Source organism: Astyanax mexicanus, chromosome 1, assembly GCF_023375975.1.
Source record: "Astyanax mexicanus isolate ESR-SI-001 chromosome 1, AstMex3_surface, whole genome shotgun sequence".
In the NCBI taxonomy this organism is placed as follows: Eukaryota; Metazoa; Chordata; class Actinopteri; order Characiformes; family Acestrorhamphidae; genus Astyanax; species Astyanax mexicanus.
In genome coordinates, this window is record NC_064408.1 from 56493168 (window position 1) to 56514686 (window position 21519).

A 21519-nucleotide genomic window follows, 5' to 3' on the forward strand; every position below is an offset into this window, starting at 1 on the left:
ATACAAGCCAATTGCAAATATGTGCAGGGTCATACTATCTACGATCCTACCAAAATTTGAGAAGATTAGACAGATTTTGACACATCCACAGCTAATTTATTAAACAAACGAATTAGGGGGCGCTGTAGAGTCTGCTAACTATACATGAAAAAATTGTCAAAATATTTGTAAAGTGTTTTTAGGTCTTATGCAATCTGTCAATTTTCAAGAGGTTTTGAGCTTTCCCGTAATGTCAAATATGCATTGAAACCTAGGTGGCGCTATAGAGCCAATGAAATACGTATACAAGAAATTTTAATTTCATATGAAAGTACTGCTTAATTCAAGCAGGCCTGTAAATTTTCGAGAGTTTTCAACCTTTTTAACCTCCTCAAACACCTACTAACACCAGAATGTATTCACTTCCTGTTTTAATGGGGCATCTCAAGCAATTCAACTGTCCGCCATTTCGTCCTAGTTTAAGATATCGACTATTCCTTCGCAATTTATCATCATGGATGGTAGTAGTTTTTTGCTGACAAATATCAAGAGTATTCAACAAATTCCCTAGGAGGAGTTCGACAAAGTATGCAAAAAATGTGTGTAAAATGCACATATTTCAAAATGGCCGACTTCCTGTTGGGCGGAGTCAATTGTTCCAATACTAAAAACGTGTCTTATGATGTCTCTTGTGTTTTTACCAAGTTTCATGATTTTTCAATAATCTGTTTTATGACTGTGTCATGGTTTCACTTTGGTCTAGTGTTGCGTCTCCATTAAATTAATTGTCCGCCATTACGTCATCGTTTCAGCTATCGACTATTCCTTCGCAATTTATCACCATGTATGTCTGGAGCCTATCCATACCAAATTTAGAGGTAATATGACAAAGACTCTAGGAGGAGTTTGAATGAGTTCGTGAAAAATGTGTAAAAATTCCACAAATTTCAAAATGGCCGACTTCCTGTTGGGCAGAGCTAGTACAAGCCAAAGGGTAATATGTGCGGGATGATAGTTTCTATGTTGTTGCCAAAAATCGAGAATATTGGAGAAATTTTGAGACAGCTACAGCTAATTTAATGGCCTAAACAAAATAGGGGGCGCTGTAGAGTCCTCTAGCTACACATGAGAAAAACGACAAAATATTCCTAAATCATTTCAAAGACTTATTGAATCTGCCAATCATCAAGAGGCTGAGAGCTTTTCATAAATATGATATAAAATAGGTGGCGCTAGAGAGCTGATGAAAGACGAATTAACGAAATTCCAACTTACGGTCAAAGTATGGCCAAGGCCAAATAGCTCTGTAAAATTTTAGGAGTTTTCAAACATCCTAACCACTCCGAAACCCAGCGGGAAACTTTTTATTTTGCAACTTCCTGTCAAAATGGCCGACTTCCTGTTGGGCGGAGTCAAATAAAACCTAGTGATTCTTGTTGTTTATGAGGAGGTCAATGAGCGTACCAAAGTTGGTGCACGTTGGACAAACTTCATCCCGGCCACTGCCGACGTTTGGGGGCGCTATAGAGCTCCTGAACAACGCCAAAGTCCAGCCTCTATGGAACTTTAAAATTTTCGCCAAGCTTGAGGCCTTTCCCAAAATGCGTGAGTTTTCGACTATCGGAAATGCCTCAAAAATGGACGCAAAGAGGCAGAATAATAATAATAATAATAATAATAATAACGAGTTGTCCCCCTGTCACAGGGGGACGTAGGGCCCTCGCACAACAGCGCAAATCGTACCGGGCCAAACCGAGAAACCGGTAAAAGTAATTTTAAGGTCTTATTGAGTGTGCCAATTTTCAAGAGTTTTCTATCCTGTTAAACATGTGAAATATCCATTTAAAATACAGGTGGCGCTATAGCGCTGTTAAAATACATGTATTTGAAATTCTAATTCTACATCAAACAACAGCCTCAGATAAGCAGGCCGGTCAAATTTTGTGAGTTTTTCTCCGTTATAACCTCCTCAAAACACCTGGCATTACCTAGGTTTTGACCTCCTGTTTTGATGTGGCATCTCACAAATTCAACCATCAGCCATTTCGTCCTCGTTTGAGATATCGACTATTCCTTCACATTTTATCATCAGATATGTTTATTGTTTATTTTTACCAAATACCAAGAGAATTCAAGAAAATTTCTAGGAGTAGTTTGACAATATACACAACAAATGTATGTAAAATTCAGATATTTCAAAATGGCCGACTTCCTGTTGGGCGGAGTCAGTCCTACCAATACTGAAAACGTGTCTAATGATGTCTCTTGTGTTTTTGCCAAGTTTCATGAATTTTTAATCATCTGTGTTCTGACTGTGTCATGGTTTCACTTTGGTTTAGTGTTGTGTCTCTAGTCAATCAATTGCTCGCCATTACGTCACCGTTTTAGCGATCAACTAATCCTTTGGCAATTTTCATCAACTGTGTCTGATGTTCATTCTCAGCTAATTTAGAGGTAATCTGACAAAGACTTTAGGAGCAGTTTAAATGAGTTTGTGAAAAAAAGTGTAAAAAAATTACAAAATCCAATATGGCCGACTTCCTGTTGGGCGGAGCTAATACAAACCAATTGCAAATATGTGCAGAGTCATAGTATCTACGCTCCTACCAAAATTTGAGAAGATTAGACAAATTGTGACACATCCACAGCTAATTTATTAAACGAATGAATTAGGGGGCGCTATAGAGTCCGCTAGCTACACATGAAAAAATTATCACAATTTTTGTAAAGTGTTTTTAGATCTTATGGAATCTGACAGTTTTCAAGAGTTTTTGAGCATTTCCGTAATGTCAAATATGCATTGAAACCTAGGTGGCGCTATAGAGCCAATGAAATATGTATATATGAAATTTCAGTTTTTGATCCAAGAACCACTTAAGTCAAGCAGGCCTGTAAAGTTTCGTGAGTGTTCAACCTTTTAAACCTCCTCAAACACCTACCAACACCAGAATGTATTCACTTCCTGTTTTAATGGGGTATCTCCAGCAATTCAACTGTCCGCCATTTCGTCCCTGTTTAAGATATCGACTATTCCTTCGCAATTTATCATCAGGTGTGTTAGTAGTTTATTACTGACAAATATCAAGAGTATTCAACAAATTCCCTAGGAGGAGTTTGACAAAGTATGCAAAAAATGTGTGTAAAATGCACTTTTTTCAAAATGGCCCACTTCCTGTTGGGCGGAGTCAGTCTTACCAATACTAAAAACGTTTCTTATGATGTCTATTATGTTTCTGTAAAGTTTCATGAATTTTCAATCATCTGTGTTATGATCGTGTCATGGTTTCACTTTGGTCTAGTGTTGCGTCTCCATTAAATTAATTGCCTGCCATTACGCCATCGTTTCAGCTATCGACTATTCCTTCGCAATTTATCACCATGTATGTCTGGAGCCTATCCACGCCCAATTTAGAGATAATCTGACAAAGACTCTAGGAGGAGTTCGAATGAGTTCGTCAAAAATGTGTAAAAATTCCACAAATTTCAAAATGGCCGACTTCCTGTTGGGCGGAGCTAATACCAGCCAATGGGTAATATGTGCGGGATGATACTTTCTATGTTGTTGCCAAAAATCGAGAACATTGGAGAAATTTTGAGACAGCTACAGCTAATTTAATGGAATAAACAATATAGGGGGCGCTGTAGAGTCCTCTAGCTACACATGAGAAAAACGACAAAATATTTCTAAATCATTTCAAGGACTTATTGAATCTGCCAATCATCAAGAGGCTGAGAGCTTTTTATAAATGTGAGATAAAATAGGTGGCGCTAGAGAGCTGATGAAACACGAATTTACGAAATTCCAACTTAAGGTCAAAGTTTGGCCTAAGCCAAATAGCTCTGTAAAATTTTAGGAGTTTTCAAACATCTTAACCCCTCCGAAACTTAGCCGGAAACTTTTTATTTTGCAACTTCCTGTCAAAATGGCCGACTTCCTGTTGGGCGGAGTCAAATAAAACCAAGTGATCCTTGTTCTTTATGAGGAGGTCAATGAGCGTACCAAAGTTGGTGTACATTGGACAAACTTCATCCCAGCCACTGCCGACGTTTGGGGGCGCTATAGAGCTCCTGAACCACGCCAAAGTCCAGCCTCTATGGAACTTTAAAATTTTCGCCGAGTTTGAGGCCTATGCCAATTTGTATGAGTTTTCGAGTATCGGAAATGCCTCAAAAATGGGCGAAAATGTCCGGAATAATAATAATAATAATAATAATAATAATCCTTCCAAAAACAATAGGGCTTTGCACCTCCGGTGCAGGCTCCGCCTGCGCCTTCGGTGCTCGGGCCCTAATAAACGGACCAAAAACAATAGGGCTTTGCACCTCCGGTGCAGGCTTCGCCTGCGCCTTCGGTGCTCGGGCCCCCCTGTCACAGGGGGACGTAGGGCCCTCGCACAACAGCGCAAATCGTACTGGGCCAAACCGAGAAACCGGTGAAAGTAATTTTGAGGTCTTATTAAGTGTGGTAATTTTCAAGAGTTTTCTATCCTGCCAAAAATGTGAAATACCCATTTAAAATACAGGTGGCGCTATAGAGCTGTTAAAACACATATATTTGAAATTCTAATTCTAGATCAAACAACAGCCTCAGATAAGCAGGCCGGTCAAAGTTTGTGAGCTTTTCTCTCTTATAACGTCCTCAAAACTCCTAGCATTACCTATGTGTCAACCTCCAGTTTTGATGTGGCATCTCAAACATTTGGTTTATATTTACCAAATACCAAGAGAATTCAAAAAAAATTCTAGGAGTAGTTTGACAACATACGCAAAAAATGTATGCAAAATTCAGATATTTCAAAATGGCCGACTTCCTGTTGGGCGGAGTCAGTCCTACCAATACTGAAAACGTGTCTAATGATGTCTCTTGTGTTTTTGCCAAGTTTCATGAATTTTTAATCATCTGTGTTCTGACTGTGTCATGGTTTCACTTTGGTTTAGTGTTGCGTCTCTATTCAATCAATTGCTCGCCATTACGTCACCGTTTTAGCGATCAACTATTCCTTTGGCAATTTTCATCAACTGTGTCTGATGTTCATTCTCAGCTAATTTAGAGGTAATCTGACAAAGACTTTAGGAGCAGTTTAAATGAGTTTGTGAAAAAAAGTGTAAAAAAATTACAAAATCCAATATGGCCGACTTCCTGTTGGGCGGAGCTAATACAAACCAATTGCAAATATGTGCAGAGTCATAGTATCTACGCTCCTACCAAAATTTGAGAAGATTAGACAAATTGTGACACATCCACAGCTAATTTATTAAACGAATGAATTAGGGGGCGCTATAGAGTCCGCTAGCTACACATGAAAAAATTATCACAATATTTGTAAAGTGTTTTTAGATCTTATGGAATCTGACAATTTTCAAGAGTTTTTGAGCATTTCCGTAATGTCAAATATGCATTGAAACCTAGGTGGCGCTATAGAGCCAATGAAATATGTATATATGAAATTTCAATTTTTAATCAAAGGACCGCTTAAATCAAGCAGGCCTGTAAAGTTTCGAGAGTTTTCAACCTGTTTAACCTCCTCAAACACCTACCAACACCAGAATGTATTTACTTCCTATTTTAATGGGGTATCTCCAGCAATTCAACTGTCCGCCATTTCATCCCCGTTTAAGATATCGACAATTCCTTCGCAATTTATCATCACGGATGGTAGTAGTTTATTGCTGACAAATATCAAGAGTATTCAACAAATTCCCTAGGAGGAGTTCGACAAAGTATGCAAAAAATGTGTGTAAAATGCACGTTTTTCAAAATGGCCGACTTCCTGTTGGGCGGAGTCAATCATATCAACACTGAAAATGTGTGTAATGATGTCTTTTATGTTTTTGCCAAGTTTCATGAATTTCCAAGCAGCTGTATTCTGACCATGCTAATGTTTCTATTTGGTTTAGTGTTGTGTCTCCATTAAATCAATTGCCCGCCATTACGTCATCGTTTCAGCTATCGACTATTCCTTCGCAATTTAGCACCATGTATGTCTGGAGACTATCCACAGACCATTTAGTTGTAATCTGACAAAGACTCTAGGAGGAGTTCGAATGAGTATGTGAAAAATGTTAAAAAAAATTAACATTTTTCAAAATGGCCGACTTCCTGTTGGGCGGAGCTAATACATGCCAATGGGTATTATGTGTGGCATCGTAATATCTATGTTTCTACCAAAAATTTTGAACATTGGGGAAAATTTGAGACAGCTACCGCTAATTTATTAGCCTAAACCAAATAGGGGGCGCTGTAGAGTCATTTAGCACCACATTAGAAAAATGATTACATTTCTCGAAATCATTTAAAGGCATTATTGGGTCTGCTAATGTAGAAGAGGCTACGAGCTTTCTATAAATGTCATATAAAATAGGTGGCGCTAGAGAGCTGATAAATTATGAATATGAAAAATTCCAATTTTACATCAAAGTACATCCTATGCCCAATAGGCCTGTGAAATTTTATGAGTTTTCGAACATCGTAACCCACCCAAAACACCACGGGAAACTTTTTATTTTGCGACTTCCTGCCAAAATGTCTGACTTCCTGTTAGGCGGAGTCAAATAAATCCAAGTGATTCTTGATCAGTATAATGAGGTCAATGAGCGTACCAAAGTTGGTGCACATTGGACAAACTTTATCCCGGCCACTGGCAACGTTTGGGGGCGCTATAGAGCTCCTGATCCACGCCCAAACCTGTGAACAATGTAATTTAAAATTTTTCACCAGCTTTGACGTCTGTGCCAAAATGCAAGAGTTTTCGAGTATCGGAAAGGCCTCAAAAATGGGCGCGAAGTTTGTAAATAAAAATAATAATAAACGGACCAAAAACAATAGGGCTTTGCACCTCCGGTGCAGGCTTCGCCTGCGCCTTCGGTGCTCGGGCCCTAATAATAAACGGACCAAAAACAATAGGGCTTTGCACCTCCGGTGCAGGCTTCGCCTGCGCCTTCGGTGCTCGGGCCCTAATAATAATAATAATAAACGGACCAAAAACAATAGGGCTTTGCACCTCCGGTGCAGGCTTCGCCTGCGCCTTCGGTGCTCGGGCCCTAATAATAATAATAACGAGTTGTCCCCCTGTCACAGGGGGACGTAGGGCCCTCGCACACCAGCGCAAATCGTACCGGGCCAAACCGAGAAACCGGTGAAAGTAATTTTGAGGTCTCATTGAGTGTGCCAATTTTCAAGAGTTTTCTATCCTGCCAAAAATGTCAAATATTCATTTAAAATATAGGTGGCGCTATAGAGCTGTGAAAACACATGTATTTGAATTTTTAATTCTACATCAAACAACAGCCTCAGATAAGCAGGCCGGTCAAATTTTGTGAGTTTTCCTCAGTTATAACCTCCTCAAAACACCTGGCATTACCTAGGTGTCAACTTCCTGTTTTGAGGTGGCATCTCACAAATTCAACCATCTGCCATTTCGTCCTCGTTTGAGATATCGACTGTTCCTTCACAATTTATCATCAGATATGTTCACTGTTTATTTTTACCAAATACCAAGAGAATTCAACAAAATTTCTAGGAGTAGTTTGACAATATACACAAAAAATATGTGTAAAATGCAGATATTTCAAAATGGCCGACTTCCTGTTGGGCGGAGTCAGTTCTACCAATGCTGAAAATGTGTGTAATGATGTCTTTTGTGTTTTTGCCAAGTTTCATGAATTTTCAATAATCTGTTTTCTGACAGTGTCATGGTTTCACTTTGGTTTAGTGTTGCGTCTCTAGTGAATCAATTGCTCGCCATTGGGTCACTGTTTTACCGATCAACTAATCCTTTGGCAGTTATCATCAAATATGTCTGTTGTTCATTTACAGTGAAATAAGAGGTAATCTGACAAAGACTTTAGGAGCAGTTTAAATGAGTTTGTGAAAAAAGTGTAAAAATCTTACAAATTCCAATATGGCCGACTTCCTGTTGGGCAGAGCTAATACAAGCCAATTGCAAATATGTGCAGGGTCAAAGTATCTACATTCCTACCAAAATTGGAGAACATTAGACCAATTTTGACACATCCAGAGCTAATTTATTAACTGAACAAATTAGGGGGTGCTGTAGAGTCAGCTAGCTACACATGAAAAAATTATCACAATATTTGTAAAGTGTTTTTAGGTCTTATGCAATCTGTCAATTTTCAAGAGGTTTTGAGCATTCCCGTAATGTCAAATATGCATTGAAACCTAGGTGGCGCTATAGAGCCAATGAAATACGTATATATGAAATTTTAATTTCAGATCAAAGTACTGCTTAAATCAAGCAGGCCTGTAAATTTTTGAGAGTTTTTAACCTTTTTAACCTCCTCAAACACCTACCAACACAAGAATGTATTCACTTCCTGTTTTAATGGGGTATCTCAAGCAATTCAACTGTCTGCCATTTCGTCCCTGTTTAAGATATTGACTATTCCTTCGCAATTTATCATCAGGTGTGTTAGTAGTTTATTGTTGACAAATATCAAGAGTATTCAACAAATTCCCTAGGAGGAGTTCGACAAAGTATGCAAAAAATGTGTGTAAAATGCACATATTTCAAAATGGCCGACTTCCTGTTGGGTGGAGTCAGTCCTACCAATACGGCAAACGTGTCTAATGATGTCTCTTGTGTTTTCGCCAAATTTCAGGAATTTCCAATCATCTGTGTTCTGACCGTGTCATGGTTTCACTTTGGTTTAGTGTTGCATCTCTAGTTAATCAATTGCCCGCCATTACGACACCGTTTCAGCTATTGACTATTTCTTCGCAATTTATCTCCATTTATGTCTGGAGCCTGTCCACGCCCAATTTTGAGGTAATCTGACAAAGACTCTAGGAGGAGTTCGAATGAGTATGTGAAAAATGTGTAAAAATGTCACAAATTCCAATATGGCCGACTTCCTGTTGGGCGGAGCAAATGCATGCCTATTGGTAATATGTGCGGGATCATGTTGTCTATGTTTCTACCAAATATCATGAATATTGGAGAATTTTTGAGAAGGCCACAGTTAATTAATTAGCTAAAATAAATAGGGGGCGCTGTAGAGTCATTTAGCTACACACAAAAAAAATTACAAAACATTTCTAAATAATTTTGAGGCCTTATTGAATCTGCCAATTATCAAGAGGCTGAGTGCTTTCCATAAATGTGATGTAAAATAGGTGGCGCTAGAGAGCTGGTTAAAGATGAATTTACAAAATTCGAATTAATTCTCAAAGTACGGCCTACGCCAGATAGGCCTGTCAAGTTTTGTGAGTTTTCGAACATCATAACCCCTCCAAACCAGCACGGGAAACTTTTTATTTTGCGACTTCCTGTCAAAATGGCAGACTTCCTGTTGAGCGGAGTCTGATAAAACCGAGTGATTATTGTTCTGCATGAGGAGGTCAATGAGTGTACCAAAGTTGGTTCATATTGGACAAACTTCATCCCGGCCACTGGCAACGTTTGGGGGCGCTATAGAGCTCCTGAACCACGCCCAAACCCATGAAACATGGAATTTCAAATTTTTCACGGGTTTTGATGTCTGTGCCAAAATGCATGAGTTTTCGAGTATCGGAAAGGCCTCAAAAATGGGCGTGAAGTTTGTAAATAAAAATAATAATAATAATAATAATAATAATAACGAGTTGTCCCCCTGTCACAGGGGGACGTAGGGCCCTCGCACAACAGAGCAAATCGTACCGGGCCAAACCGAGAAACCGGTAAAAGTAATTTTAAGGTCTTATTGAGTGTGCCAATTTTCAAGAGTTTTCTATCCTGTTAAACATGTGAAATATCCATTTAAAATACAGGTGGCGCTATGGCGCTGTTAAAATACATGTATTTGAAATTCTAATTCTACATCAAACCACAGCCTTAGATAAGCAGGCTGGTCAAATTTTGTGAGTATTTCTCCGTTATAACCTCCTCAAAACACCTGGCATTACCTAGGTTTTCACCTCCTGTTTTGATGTGGGATCTCAAAAATTCAACCATCTGCCATTTCGTCCTCGTTTGAGATATCGACTATTCCTTCACAATTTATCATCAGATATGTTCATTGTTTATTTTTACCAAATACCAAGATAATTCAACAAATTTGCTAGGAGTAGTTTGACAATGTACACAAAAAATGTGTGTAAAATGCAGATATTTCAAAATGGCCGACTTCCTGTTGGGCGGAGTCAGTCCTACCAATGCTGAAAATGTGTGTAATGATGTCTTTTGTGTTTTTGCCAAGTTTCATGAATTTTCAATGATCTGTTTTCTGACCGTGTCATGGTTTCACTTTGGTTTAGTGTTGCGTCTCTAGTGAATCAATTGCTCGCCATTGGGTCACCGTTTTACCGATCAACTAATCCTTTGGCAGTTATCATCAAATATGTCTGTTGTTCATTTACAGCGAAATAAGAGGTAATCTGACAAAGACTTTAGGAGCAGTTTAAATGAGTTTGTGAAAAATGTGTAAAAATATTACAAATTCCAATATGGCCGACTTCCTGTTGGGCGGAGCTAATACAAGCCAATTGCAAATATGTTCAGGGTCATACTATCTACACTCCTACCAAAATTTGAGAAGATTAGACAAATTTTGACACATCCACAGCTAATTTATTAAACAAACGAATTAGGGGGCGCTGTAGAGTCTGCTAGCTATACATGAAAAAATTGTCAAAGTATTTGTAAAGTGTTTTTAGGTCTTATGCAATCTGTCAATTTTCAAGAGGTTTTGAGCATTCCCGTAATGTCAAATATGCATTGAAACCTAGGTGGCGCTATAGAGCCAATGAAATACGTATACAAGAAATTTTAATTTCAGATGAAAGTACTGCTTAATTCAAGCAGGCCTGTAAATTTTCGAGAGTTTACAACCTTTTTAACCTCCTCAAACGCCTACTAACACCAGAATGTATTCACTTCCTGTTTTAATGGGGCATCTCAAGCAGTTCAACTGTCCGCCATTTCGTCCTCGTTTAAGATATCGACTATTCCTTCGCAATTTATCATCACGGATGGTAGTAGTTTTTTGCTGACAAATATCAAGAGTATTCAACAAATTCCCTAGGAGGAGTTCGACAAAGTATGCAAAAAATGTGTGTAAAATGCACATTTTTCAAAATGGCCGACTTCCTGTTGGGCGGAGTCAATCATTCCAATACTAAAAACGTGTCTTATGATGTCTCTTGTGTTTTTACCAAGTTTCATGATTTTTCAATCATCTGTTTTATGACCGTGTCATGGTTTCGCTTTGGTCTAGTGTTGCGTCTCCATTAAATTAATTGTCCGCCATTACGTCATCGTTTCAGCTATCGACTATTCCTTCGCAATTTATCACCATGTATGTCTGGAGCCTATCCACACCAAATTTAGAGGTAATATGACAAAGACTCTAGGAGGAGTTTGAATGAGTTTGTGAAAAATGTGTAAAAATTCCACAAATTTCAAAATGGCCGACTTCCTGTTGGGCAGAGCTAGTACAAGCCAATGGGTAATATGTGCGGGATGATAGTTTCTATGTTGTTGCCAAAAATCGAGAATATTGGAGAAATTTTGAGACAGCTACAGCTAATTTAATGGCCTAAACAAAATAGGGGGCGCTGTAGAGTCCTCTAGCTACACATGAGAAAAACGACAAAATATTCCTAAATCATTTCAAAGACTTATTGAATCTGCCAATTATCAAGAGGCTGAGAGCTTTTCATAAATATGATATAAAATAGGTGGCGCTAGAGAGCTGATGAAAGACAAATTTACGAAATTCCAACTTACGGTCAAAGTATGGCCTAAGCCAAATAGCTCTGTAAAATTTTAGGAGTTTTCAAACATCCTAACCACTCCGAAACCCAGCGGGAAACTTTTTATTTTGCAACTTCCTGTCAAAATGGCCGACTTCCTGTTGGGCGGAGTCAAATAAATTCTAGTGATTCTTGTTGTTTATGAGGAGGTCAATGAGCGTACCAAAGTTGGTGCACGTTGGACAAACTTCATCCCGGCCACTGCCGACGTTTGGGGGCGCTATAGAGCTCCTGAACAACGCCAAAGTCCAGCCTCTATGGAACTTTAAAATTTTCGCCGAGCTTGAGGCCTGTGCCAAAATGCGTGAGTTTTCGAGTATCGGAAATGCCTCAAAAATGGACGCAAAGAGGCAGAATAATAATAATAATAATAATAATAAACGGACCAAAAACAATAGGGCTTTGCACCTCCGGTGCAGGCTTCGCCTGCGCCTTCGGTGCTCGGGCCCTAATAATAAACATTCCAAAAACAATAGGGCTTTGCACCTCCGGTGCAGGCTTCGCCTGCGCCTTCGGTGCTCGGGCCCTAATAACGAGTTGTCCCCCTGTCACAGGGGGACGTAGGGCCCTCGCACAACAGCGCAAATCGTACCGGGCCAAACCGAGAAACCGGTAGAAGTAATTTTAAGGTCTTATTGAGTGTGCCAATTTTCAAGAGTTTTCTATCCTGTTAAACACGTGAAATATCCATTTAAAATACAGGTGGCGCTTTAGCGCTGTTAAAACACATGTATTTGAAATTCTAATTCTACATCAAAGAACAGCCTTAGATAAGCAGGCCGGTCAAATTTTGTGAGTTTTTCTCCATTATAACCTCCTCAAAACACCTGGCATTACCTAGGTTTTGACCTACTGTTTTGATGTGGCATCTCACAAATTCAACCATCTGCCATTTCGTCCTCGTTTGAGATATCGACTATTCCTTCACAATTTATCATCAGATATGTTCAATGTTTATTTTTACCAAATACCAAGAGAATTCAACAAATCTGCTAGGAGTAGTTTGACAATGTACACAAAAAATGTGTGTAAAATGCAGATATTTCAAAATGGCCGACTTCCTGCTGGGCGGAGTCAGTCCTACCAATGCTGAAAATGTGTGTAATGATGTCTTTTGTGTTTTTGCCAAGTTTCATGAATTTTCAATAATCTGTTTTCTGACCGTGTCATGGTTTCACTTTGGTTTAGTGTTGCGTCTCTAGTGAATCAATTGCTCGCCATTGGGTCACCGTTTTACCGATCAACTAATCCTTTGGAAGTTATCATCAAATATGTCTGTTGTTCATTTACAGCGAAATAAGAGGTAATCTGACAAAGACTTTAGGAGCAGTTTAAATGAGTTTGTGAAAAATGTGTAAAAATATTACAAATTCCAATATGGCCGACTTCCTGTTGGGCGGAGCTAATACAAGCCAATTGCAAATATGTGCAGGGTCATACTATCTACACTCCTACCAAAATTTGAGAAGATTAGACAAATTTTGACACATCCACAGCTAATTTATTAAATGAACAAATTAGGGGGCGCTGTAGAGTCCGCTAGCTATACATGAAAAAATTGTCAAAATATTTGTAAAGTGTTTTTAGGTCTTATGCAATCTGTCAATTTTCAAGAGGTTTTGAGCATTCCCGTAATGTCAAATATGCATTGAAACCTAGGTGGCGCTATAGAGCCAATGAAATACGTATATATGAAATTTTAATTTCAGATCAAACTACTGCTTAAATCAAGCAGGCCTGTAAATTTTCGAGAGTTTTCAACCTTTTTAACCTCCTCAAACACCTACTAACACCAGAATGTATTCACTTCCTGTTTTAACGGGGCATCTCAAGCAATTCAACTGTCCGCCATTTCGTCCTCGTTTAAGATATCGACTATTCCTTCGCAATTTACAATCAAGTATGTTAGCAGTTTATTACAGACAAATATCAAGAGTATTCAACAAATTCCCTAGGAGGAGTTCGACAAAGTATGCAAAAAATGTGTGTAAAACACACTTTTTTCAAAATGGCCGACTTCCTGTTGGGCAGAGTCAGTCTTACCAATACTAAAAACGTGTCTTATGATGTCTCTTGTGTTTTTGCCAAGTTTCATGAATTTTCAATCATCTGTTTTATGACCGTGTCATGGTTTCACTTTTGTTTAGTGTTGCTTCTCCATTAAATTAATTGCCTGCCATTACGTCATCGTTTCAGCTATCGACTATTACTTCGCAATTTATCACCATGTATGTCTGGAGCCTATCCATACCAAATTTAGAGCTAATATGACAAAGACTCTAGGAGGAGTTTGAATGAGTTCGTGAAAAATGTGTAAAAATTCCACAAATTTCAAAATGGCCGACTTCCTGTTGGGCAGAGCTAGTACAAGCCAAAGGGTAATATGTGCGGGATGATAGTTTCTATGTTGTTGCCAAAAATCGAGAATATTGGAGAAATTTTGAGACAGCTACAGCTAATTTAATGGCCTAAACAAAATAGGGGGCGCTGTAGAGTCCTCTAGCTACACATGAGAAAAACGACAAAGTATTCCTAAATCATTTCAAAGACTTATTGAATCTACCAATCATCAAGAGGCTGAGAGCTTTTCATAAATATGATATAAAATAGGTGGCGCTAGAGAGCTGATGAAAGACGAATTTACGAAATTCCAACTTACGGTCAAAGTATGGCCAAGGCCAAATAGCTCTGTAAAATTTTAGGAGTTTTCAAACATCCTAACCACTCCGAAACCCAGCGGGAAACTTTTTATTTTGCAACTTCCTGTCAAAATGGCTGACTTCCTGTTGGGCGGAGTCAAATAAAACCTAGTGATTCTTGTTGTTTATGAGGAGGTCAATGAGTGTACCAAAGTTGGTGCACGTTGGACAAACTTCATCCCGGCCACTGCCAACGTTTGGGGGCGCTATAGAGCTCCTGAACAACGCCAAAGTCCAGCCTCTATGGAACTTTAAAATTTTCGCCGAGCTTGAGGCCTGTGCCAAAATGCGTGAGTTTTCGAGTATCGGAAAGGCCTCAAAAATGGACGCAAAGAGGCAGAATAATAATAATAATAAACGGACCAAAAACAATAGGGCTTTGCACCTCCGGTGCAGGCTTCGCCTGCGCCTTCGGTGCTCGGGCCCTAATAAACGGACCAAAAACAATAGGGCTTTGCACCTCCGGTGCAGGCTTCGCCTGCGCCTTCGGTGCTCGGGCCCTAATAATAATAATAATAATAATAATAAACGGACCAAAAACAATAGGGCTTTGCACCTCCGGTGCAGGCTTCGCCTGCGCCTTCGGTGCTCGGGCCCTAATTATTTTGTAAACAAAGTGTTAAACCAAAGTATGTGCCACGTTTAGCTTTAAGGACAGATCTAAACACTTGGTATTTAAATCTCAGTATCTTCATGAGGGAGAGTCACTTGCAATAGTTTTCTCAGCCTCTTAAAGGAGTTGGGTTTAGGTCTGGAGATTGTAAACAAAAAACACTACGTTGTTTACTACATAATTTCATATGTGTCCCTTAATTTTTTGATGTTTTTAATATTAATCTACATTAAAGAAAAGAAATAAAATTCAGAAAAATGAGTGATATAGCTACATATATAGTCAAAAAATACAGTTTGGGCAAACCTATTAATAATAATATTAATTAACATTTCAAAGTCTGTTTTAAAGTTATAGATACTAAACAAAAATAGTTTATGGTTACAGAACTTGGTAAATACTGACCTGTCTTTGTTTTTTAGGATTCGCACCTGAGTAACCACAGTGTGAAAGTTACCAACAATCATAAGTAGCGTGTGTGACCAAATCACCTTTCATACTTAATTTTTGTGTCAATATAAAAATTAACACAATCAGTTGTTTGCGATTGAAATATCTGCTATTAATAGACACTTTTCTTTTCTCCTGGTGTGTCTGACAGGTTAAGTGGTTGTGATTGATATAAAACTATATCTTTAGTTGTCTCTACTAAATAATTAGTGTTTTTCCTTTTTAGACTGTAATGACCATCTCTCCCTGTCTCTTTCTCGGGAGGAGTTTGGCTATAGTAGTAAATTTACTGATGGTCAGGGATGGTTTGGAGAGACATGTCATCTGCTGGTGTCAGTGCAGTGTTTTCCCGGAAAATCTTTCAGCACTTCATACTTTCCTCCGCTGACAACTTTTGTGGAGATGCAGATTTTCATGTGATTCATGAGATGCATGAATCACATGAATCATTTTGATGTGGATTTTTGTTTTTGTCCTTGTCTTCACTATTTCTGGGCGGTATGACCAAAAATCTAGATAAATTGTTTTGAAGATTCTGGCGATTTCACAGTATTTTGCATGACTGAGTTTTTATATAAGTTTGTGGCTTATTCTACTGTCAGGAGTACATAGAATATAAAACATTAGGGTTTAAATGAAGGCTTTGATTAAAATTTGGTTTACTTTGTCCCACAAAATTACACAGTATTTCAAAGAATCGGTCTGCATTTACAAAAAAAATTAATGCTGTATCCTTTACAGAAAAAAAAAATTAAATAGTTCTATAACCATTATAAATTAATATAAATTTACCTGTCGTTCTTGAAGCCAAAGCATTAAAGTATTAAAATCCCTGTTTATCAGTCACAATTCCCTTGGTTCTCCAGTTAATAAATGAAACGTTAAAAATTTCATTGATCATTAATATTATCCTTTAGGCTACAGTGTTAAAATATTTAAAAGGGCTATAGTGCTCTAGAAGTATTTTCACCAGTAAGACATTTTTTAAATCCAGAATTTTAGGGTGTTTTATCACAAATAAATGATTTCACACCAGAACTATTTTTGGGCTTGTCTAGGGTAAAGTGTGCCTGTGTTGCCTTTTTCCGAGCTGTGGATTGATTGCGCAATCCCATTTGTCTGTGTGAATAATTGCAAAAGCTTTCGTCCGTTTGCTGTTGTTTTTCTATTTTACTTGGAAAAAAACACTTATGAGGTGAAAAACAGCACCTCAAAACATGTTTTCTTCACATATCAGATGAGACAAGCATTTATGCTGTCGGTATATTAATTCCACAGAAGTGAGCTTATTACACTACCCTCGCTCCAGTCCAGTGAAGTTGTGTTTTAATAAGCATTTAATGATTAAAGAGGAGAGAACACAATAAGAAGAAGCAGTCATGTTACAAAACAGAGATCTGGGCAATAAAACTGGGTCCCTTTTATTTATGAGAGCCATTTATCACAAATGTACAAACTACACATATTTGGCTTGCACTAAAATGGACCGCTCCAGAGTTCACACGTGTGATTTCTTGTACATATAAACAAATGACCCTAAGGGTGATACATACCAAGTAATTTATCTGGCCAGAAGAGTGCAGGGGTGAAAGCATTCTCTGAGAAAAGTTAAGTGACTCGTACGAGCTGTGTGGCAGGCAGGATTGCAACTGTATGAGATTTTACAAGAACTCAAGAAGTGGCAATGTCTGGAGTATTTTGTGAAGAAACGTGCCTATGCCACCACCTTCTTGGTCTATATGTATGTATTTATTTTTTGTCCTCAATAAAAACCCTATCTTTGTTCTAGGGATATCCAATGTAGTCCTGTACTGCTTATTTATTTTTTTTTACCCATGTTTTTATTTAAACATGGGTAAAATCAGTTTTCCTTTTCTGTGCCAGCGAGGATTTGTTTAAAGGATTATTGCTGTGATTATTATTACTATAATATTTTGTATAATGTATTGTTTTTTTCTTCTTTTTCTTTTGTTATTAACAGTAAGTCATGGCAGAACACAGGCAACCCGCTGACAGGCCTCAGAGGAAGATGTCCACCTCAGGAGATAGTCTATATAAAGTGCTAGGACTGGAGAAAGGGGCTTCAGCTGAGGACATTAAGCGAGCCTACAGGTAAGGTGCCTTATTACTAAAACACTACTTGTGAAGTCCAATGAAATTTTTGATTTTGCCTTTTTCTGTGCTTTTAAACAGAGCCAGAATCTCCAAATTTTCACTCTTTCTATTTTTCTGCTCCCTGTTCATTTTTGTGTTCTCCAATTCTTCTTCTTCTTCCTGCTATACTTTGTATTTTTTTGTGAACATGAACAGACTAGGATGTACCTAGAAACCCAAACCTATTTGCTGTGCTAATCTTCTTGAACAAGGTCAAACATTACTCTCTTCTTTTTTCTGTATAGGAAACTTGCCCTGAAATACCACCCAGACAAAAATCCAGACAATCCGGAAGCTGCTGAGAAGTTCAAAGAGATTAATAATGCCAACTCCATCCTCAATGATGAGACCAAGAGAAGGATTTATGACGAATATGGCACCATGGGTCTATATGTCTCTGAGCAATTTGGAGAGGAGAGTGTCAAATACTACTTCCTCATGTCAAAGTGGTGGTTCAAGGTAAAATTACCCTAATTCCAATACACTATATGTAAATGTTTATGGACAAAACTCCTAATATATTTAAGCAATATTTAAAGGAATTTACAAAACCAGATGCAGAATGTAAATATTTTTTATTATGCAAACTGAAGCGTATTAAAATAGAACTTTAAAAAGAGATATGCCAAAAAATGTAATGCTACATTTCCTTTTCAAAATAAAATATTTGGAATAGTTCTAATAACATTATTGCTGCTCTAGAAGTATTTTGGCTGGTTGAGCTGGTTCTTTACCTCTTTGATCTTGGCTTTTCACTGTCCTGCCTATTTCTGAATGATACTGATTCAGGAACTTGATCCAAGTAGAAGGCTTTCAGATTTAGACACCACATTCTTCCTTCCATCTGGAACAAAAGGTTTGCTCTCTGAGACAAGGGCCAAGAAGGTCTGTAGGTGAGAGTATATAATACTGTACTGTATATGTATATAATATATATAATATATATAATATAGTACTGTATATGAACAGTTTGGCAGGCCATAGTGAGCAGCACCCTGTGACTGTGGAGGCACAGTACATTTGAGGGTGTTTAATATCAGCGGAAAAATGGGGGGAATAAACTTGTCTGTGCTAAGGCAAGCATACCCGAGGCCTCTACTCTGCTGTGACGGATTCTTCTCCTAGCTGGGGAAATAGGTCTAGTAAGGGTACTGCATAGACCCTGTCTCCTCTCTGTTCTAGTAAATGATATATTAAAAATGTAAATATTGTGGAAAAAGGTAGCGCGGCCTTCTCACAGCCCGATAACCCAGAATGCACCTCGCAGCGTAATGGCAGAGGAGAAGGTACATAACTGTAAGCACCTGTACATTTTCAAAATAGTACTTCTGTTCCAAAAAAAGGTTTAGATTATTTTTAGGTGAGAACGTATGGGTTTAGACTTCAGATATGTGTTTTTTTTATATATATTTTTTTTTATTAAGGAAGCTGGTAGGTGAAAATGTGCTCCTATGTTTTTGCATTGAGAAACGGCTCTTTAAACGGGTAAGGCTCCATTACATTATTGGGGATAGTTTTCAACCACTTGAAACATTTGAAGGATGAGCTGAGGTTAATTCATTGTGCCTGCACGGCTGTGAGGCCGCAGCCCCAAAACAGCTAGAACGAAAGTGCATGAAGGACTAATTCACCCACAGGAGGTGACCTTTGCCGATAAAGGAACAGAAGATACCAAAGGCCAGTTATAAGGCAATAGCACTTGAGATGCAGTCCAATTTAAAATCCCCAAATCCTAAATTGCTGCTCAAGGTGAGCTGAGTGAGGTCTCAAAAAGTGGCTGAGTGACATGTTCAGCCCTTATTCTATCTAGGTGTCCTGGTGTCACATGTTACTGTGTTGGTATTTGGATTGTGACACACGCCAAGCATGGGATTCTCATCCACTCCCTAGCTGCTCTGGTGTAAACTTCTTGTAAACTTCTTTCAGAACAGCCCGCATATTACATTGTCTATTAGAGTGGCCTTTGATCCAAATGGGTACATTCTGTAGCATTTTTGTACTTTCATGTACTTGGTAAGACAATAGAGATTGAAATAAGGACTTAACTTTGCTTTGATCTATACAGCTGAAACTCTTAATAGAAATCCTAGGTGCTACACACAGTTCTTGTACTGACCTTGTTCTAAAAGTTCTCAGAGAAGACATGCTTTAAATTGCAGTTGACAATAAGGTGAGAAACTCATTGGGCAGTAGCACTGAGCAAGCTTGCCCTCTTGGCCGACTGGGTGCACATTGTAGCTGATATATTCTGTTAAGTCTTCCTGAGAAAATGATGGTTAATCTGGGGTTAATGTCTGTTCCACAGGCAATGGCATTGTGCTGCACAGTTTTCACCTGCTGCTTCTGTTGCTGCTGCTGCTGTTTTTGCTGCGGGAAGTGTAAGCCTCCCGAGGATGATGAGAACTACCAGTATGTGGACCCAGAGGACCTTGAGGCTCAGATCAAAGCAGAACAAGATGGAGGTGAGTGTATATATATAATCATGTTTCTGTTTTCTGTATTTTAAAGACCATCCTACCTAGCTGCTTCTCCTTGTAAATTTAATGTCGGAGACAAAACACATCTGTTACTGTCGTGGTCTAAACAACATCAATTGGACTTCCAGGAAGAAAGTGTAACACCAGTTGTTTAAAATAAATAATTAAGGCCAAGTATCAAAAAAGATTGTCTTTATTGAGAATAGATGTTTATTGGCCAGCTTCCCCAGACTCTCTGGGTCTTACAGGCAAATATACACACATTTATACACATACAACAGAGCGGAGTAAGGGGGCTTTCTAACCTAAGTACCATTCCGTTCCACCAAGTAACTCTCCCAAGCATGCTTACTGGCAGTTCAAGGCTAAGCACATGGTGAGCTATGTCTAAATGTTTTCATTATTTCTCTGGGAAAAGATGGTCTCAGCGAATCCCGCATTCCATTGGGATAGTGTTGGTGTGTTTTGTGTCAGGTGTTTGGCCTTTGCACTAGAGCTTAGATTCTCTGCCCGAACCCGACCTGACCCGAGGACCGACCCGAAATCGGGCCGAGATTTCCCACCTCATTCCTCGGGCCGGGCCGGGTCGGGTCGGGTTCCAGAAAATAATCCAAGATGTAGGCATCTGTTTTTTAATTAAATTTTTATTTTATACAAAGCTCTGGTATGATAATCACAATGTTGCTAAGTAACCAATTGTTATTGTTCATGAAAGCGAGCGAAATAGCGAAAACTGAAAGTGAAAAAACGTTTGCGTTAACTGAATCTAATAAAAACGGTAAATAAAAAGAAAAAACAGAACTAACTCGAACTGTATTATGTGTTTATGAAACTAACTAAAACAAACTGAAATTACTGATAGAATACCCTCATTTTCGTGTTTAATTTATTTATAAGCGCTGTTGTACAGCGGAGTTGTACAGCGGGCGGTGTTGTGCCGATTCTGTTTGCGAAGCGGAGCAGCAGCGCGCGGCAGCAGCAGCGCGGCACCTCGTGGTCCGTGGCATTTGTTCTTGTTTAAAGCGCTCGCGCTAGCCGCAAAATACGACAGAAAACACTGAGAGACTGCAGAGTTATGTATGGGATTACAACATGAGCGCGAGGCAGATGAAAGGAGATACAGTGTGTGAGAACATTTACCTGTGAGTAGCTCATACCAGAACACGCAAATCTCTCTCTCTCTCTCGTTTCTTAGATTGATCTCTCTGATGAGATGTGTGAAAACTAATAAAAACTAGCAAGCCCACTCCAACACCAATTTAATAGTGCCTGCAACCCCCGAGCTCTGCAGCTCCACGGGCAGTAAAAAAAAATGCAGGTAAAATAGAGAAACTAACTACAAAACGCTGCTTTCCTCCATGCTGACTATTGAAGAACAGGGTGAAAGTAGGGTAATAA

The 21519-nt window shown here is 38.7% G+C and overlaps 1 protein-coding gene across 4 annotated transcripts in view; it reads left to right on the top strand.

The window, feature by feature from the left end:
- dnajc5ga (DnaJ (Hsp40) homolog, subfamily C, member 5 gamma a) overlaps positions 1-21519 on the top strand; it is a 53464-nt gene that overhangs the window by 25180 nt on the left and 6765 nt on the right. For all 4 annotated transcript variants that reach the window (XM_015603756.3, XM_015603758.3, XM_015603761.3 and 1 more), the window contains exons 2-4: positions 17472-17602; positions 17890-18103; positions 19950-20106. In XM_015603756.3, the coding sequence (XP_015459242.1) occupies positions 17478-17602; positions 17890-18103; positions 19950-20106 (496 nt within the window). In that variant the 5' untranslated portion in view covers positions 17472-17477. The remainder of the gene's footprint in view (positions 1-17471; positions 17603-17889; positions 18104-19949; positions 20107-21519) is intronic.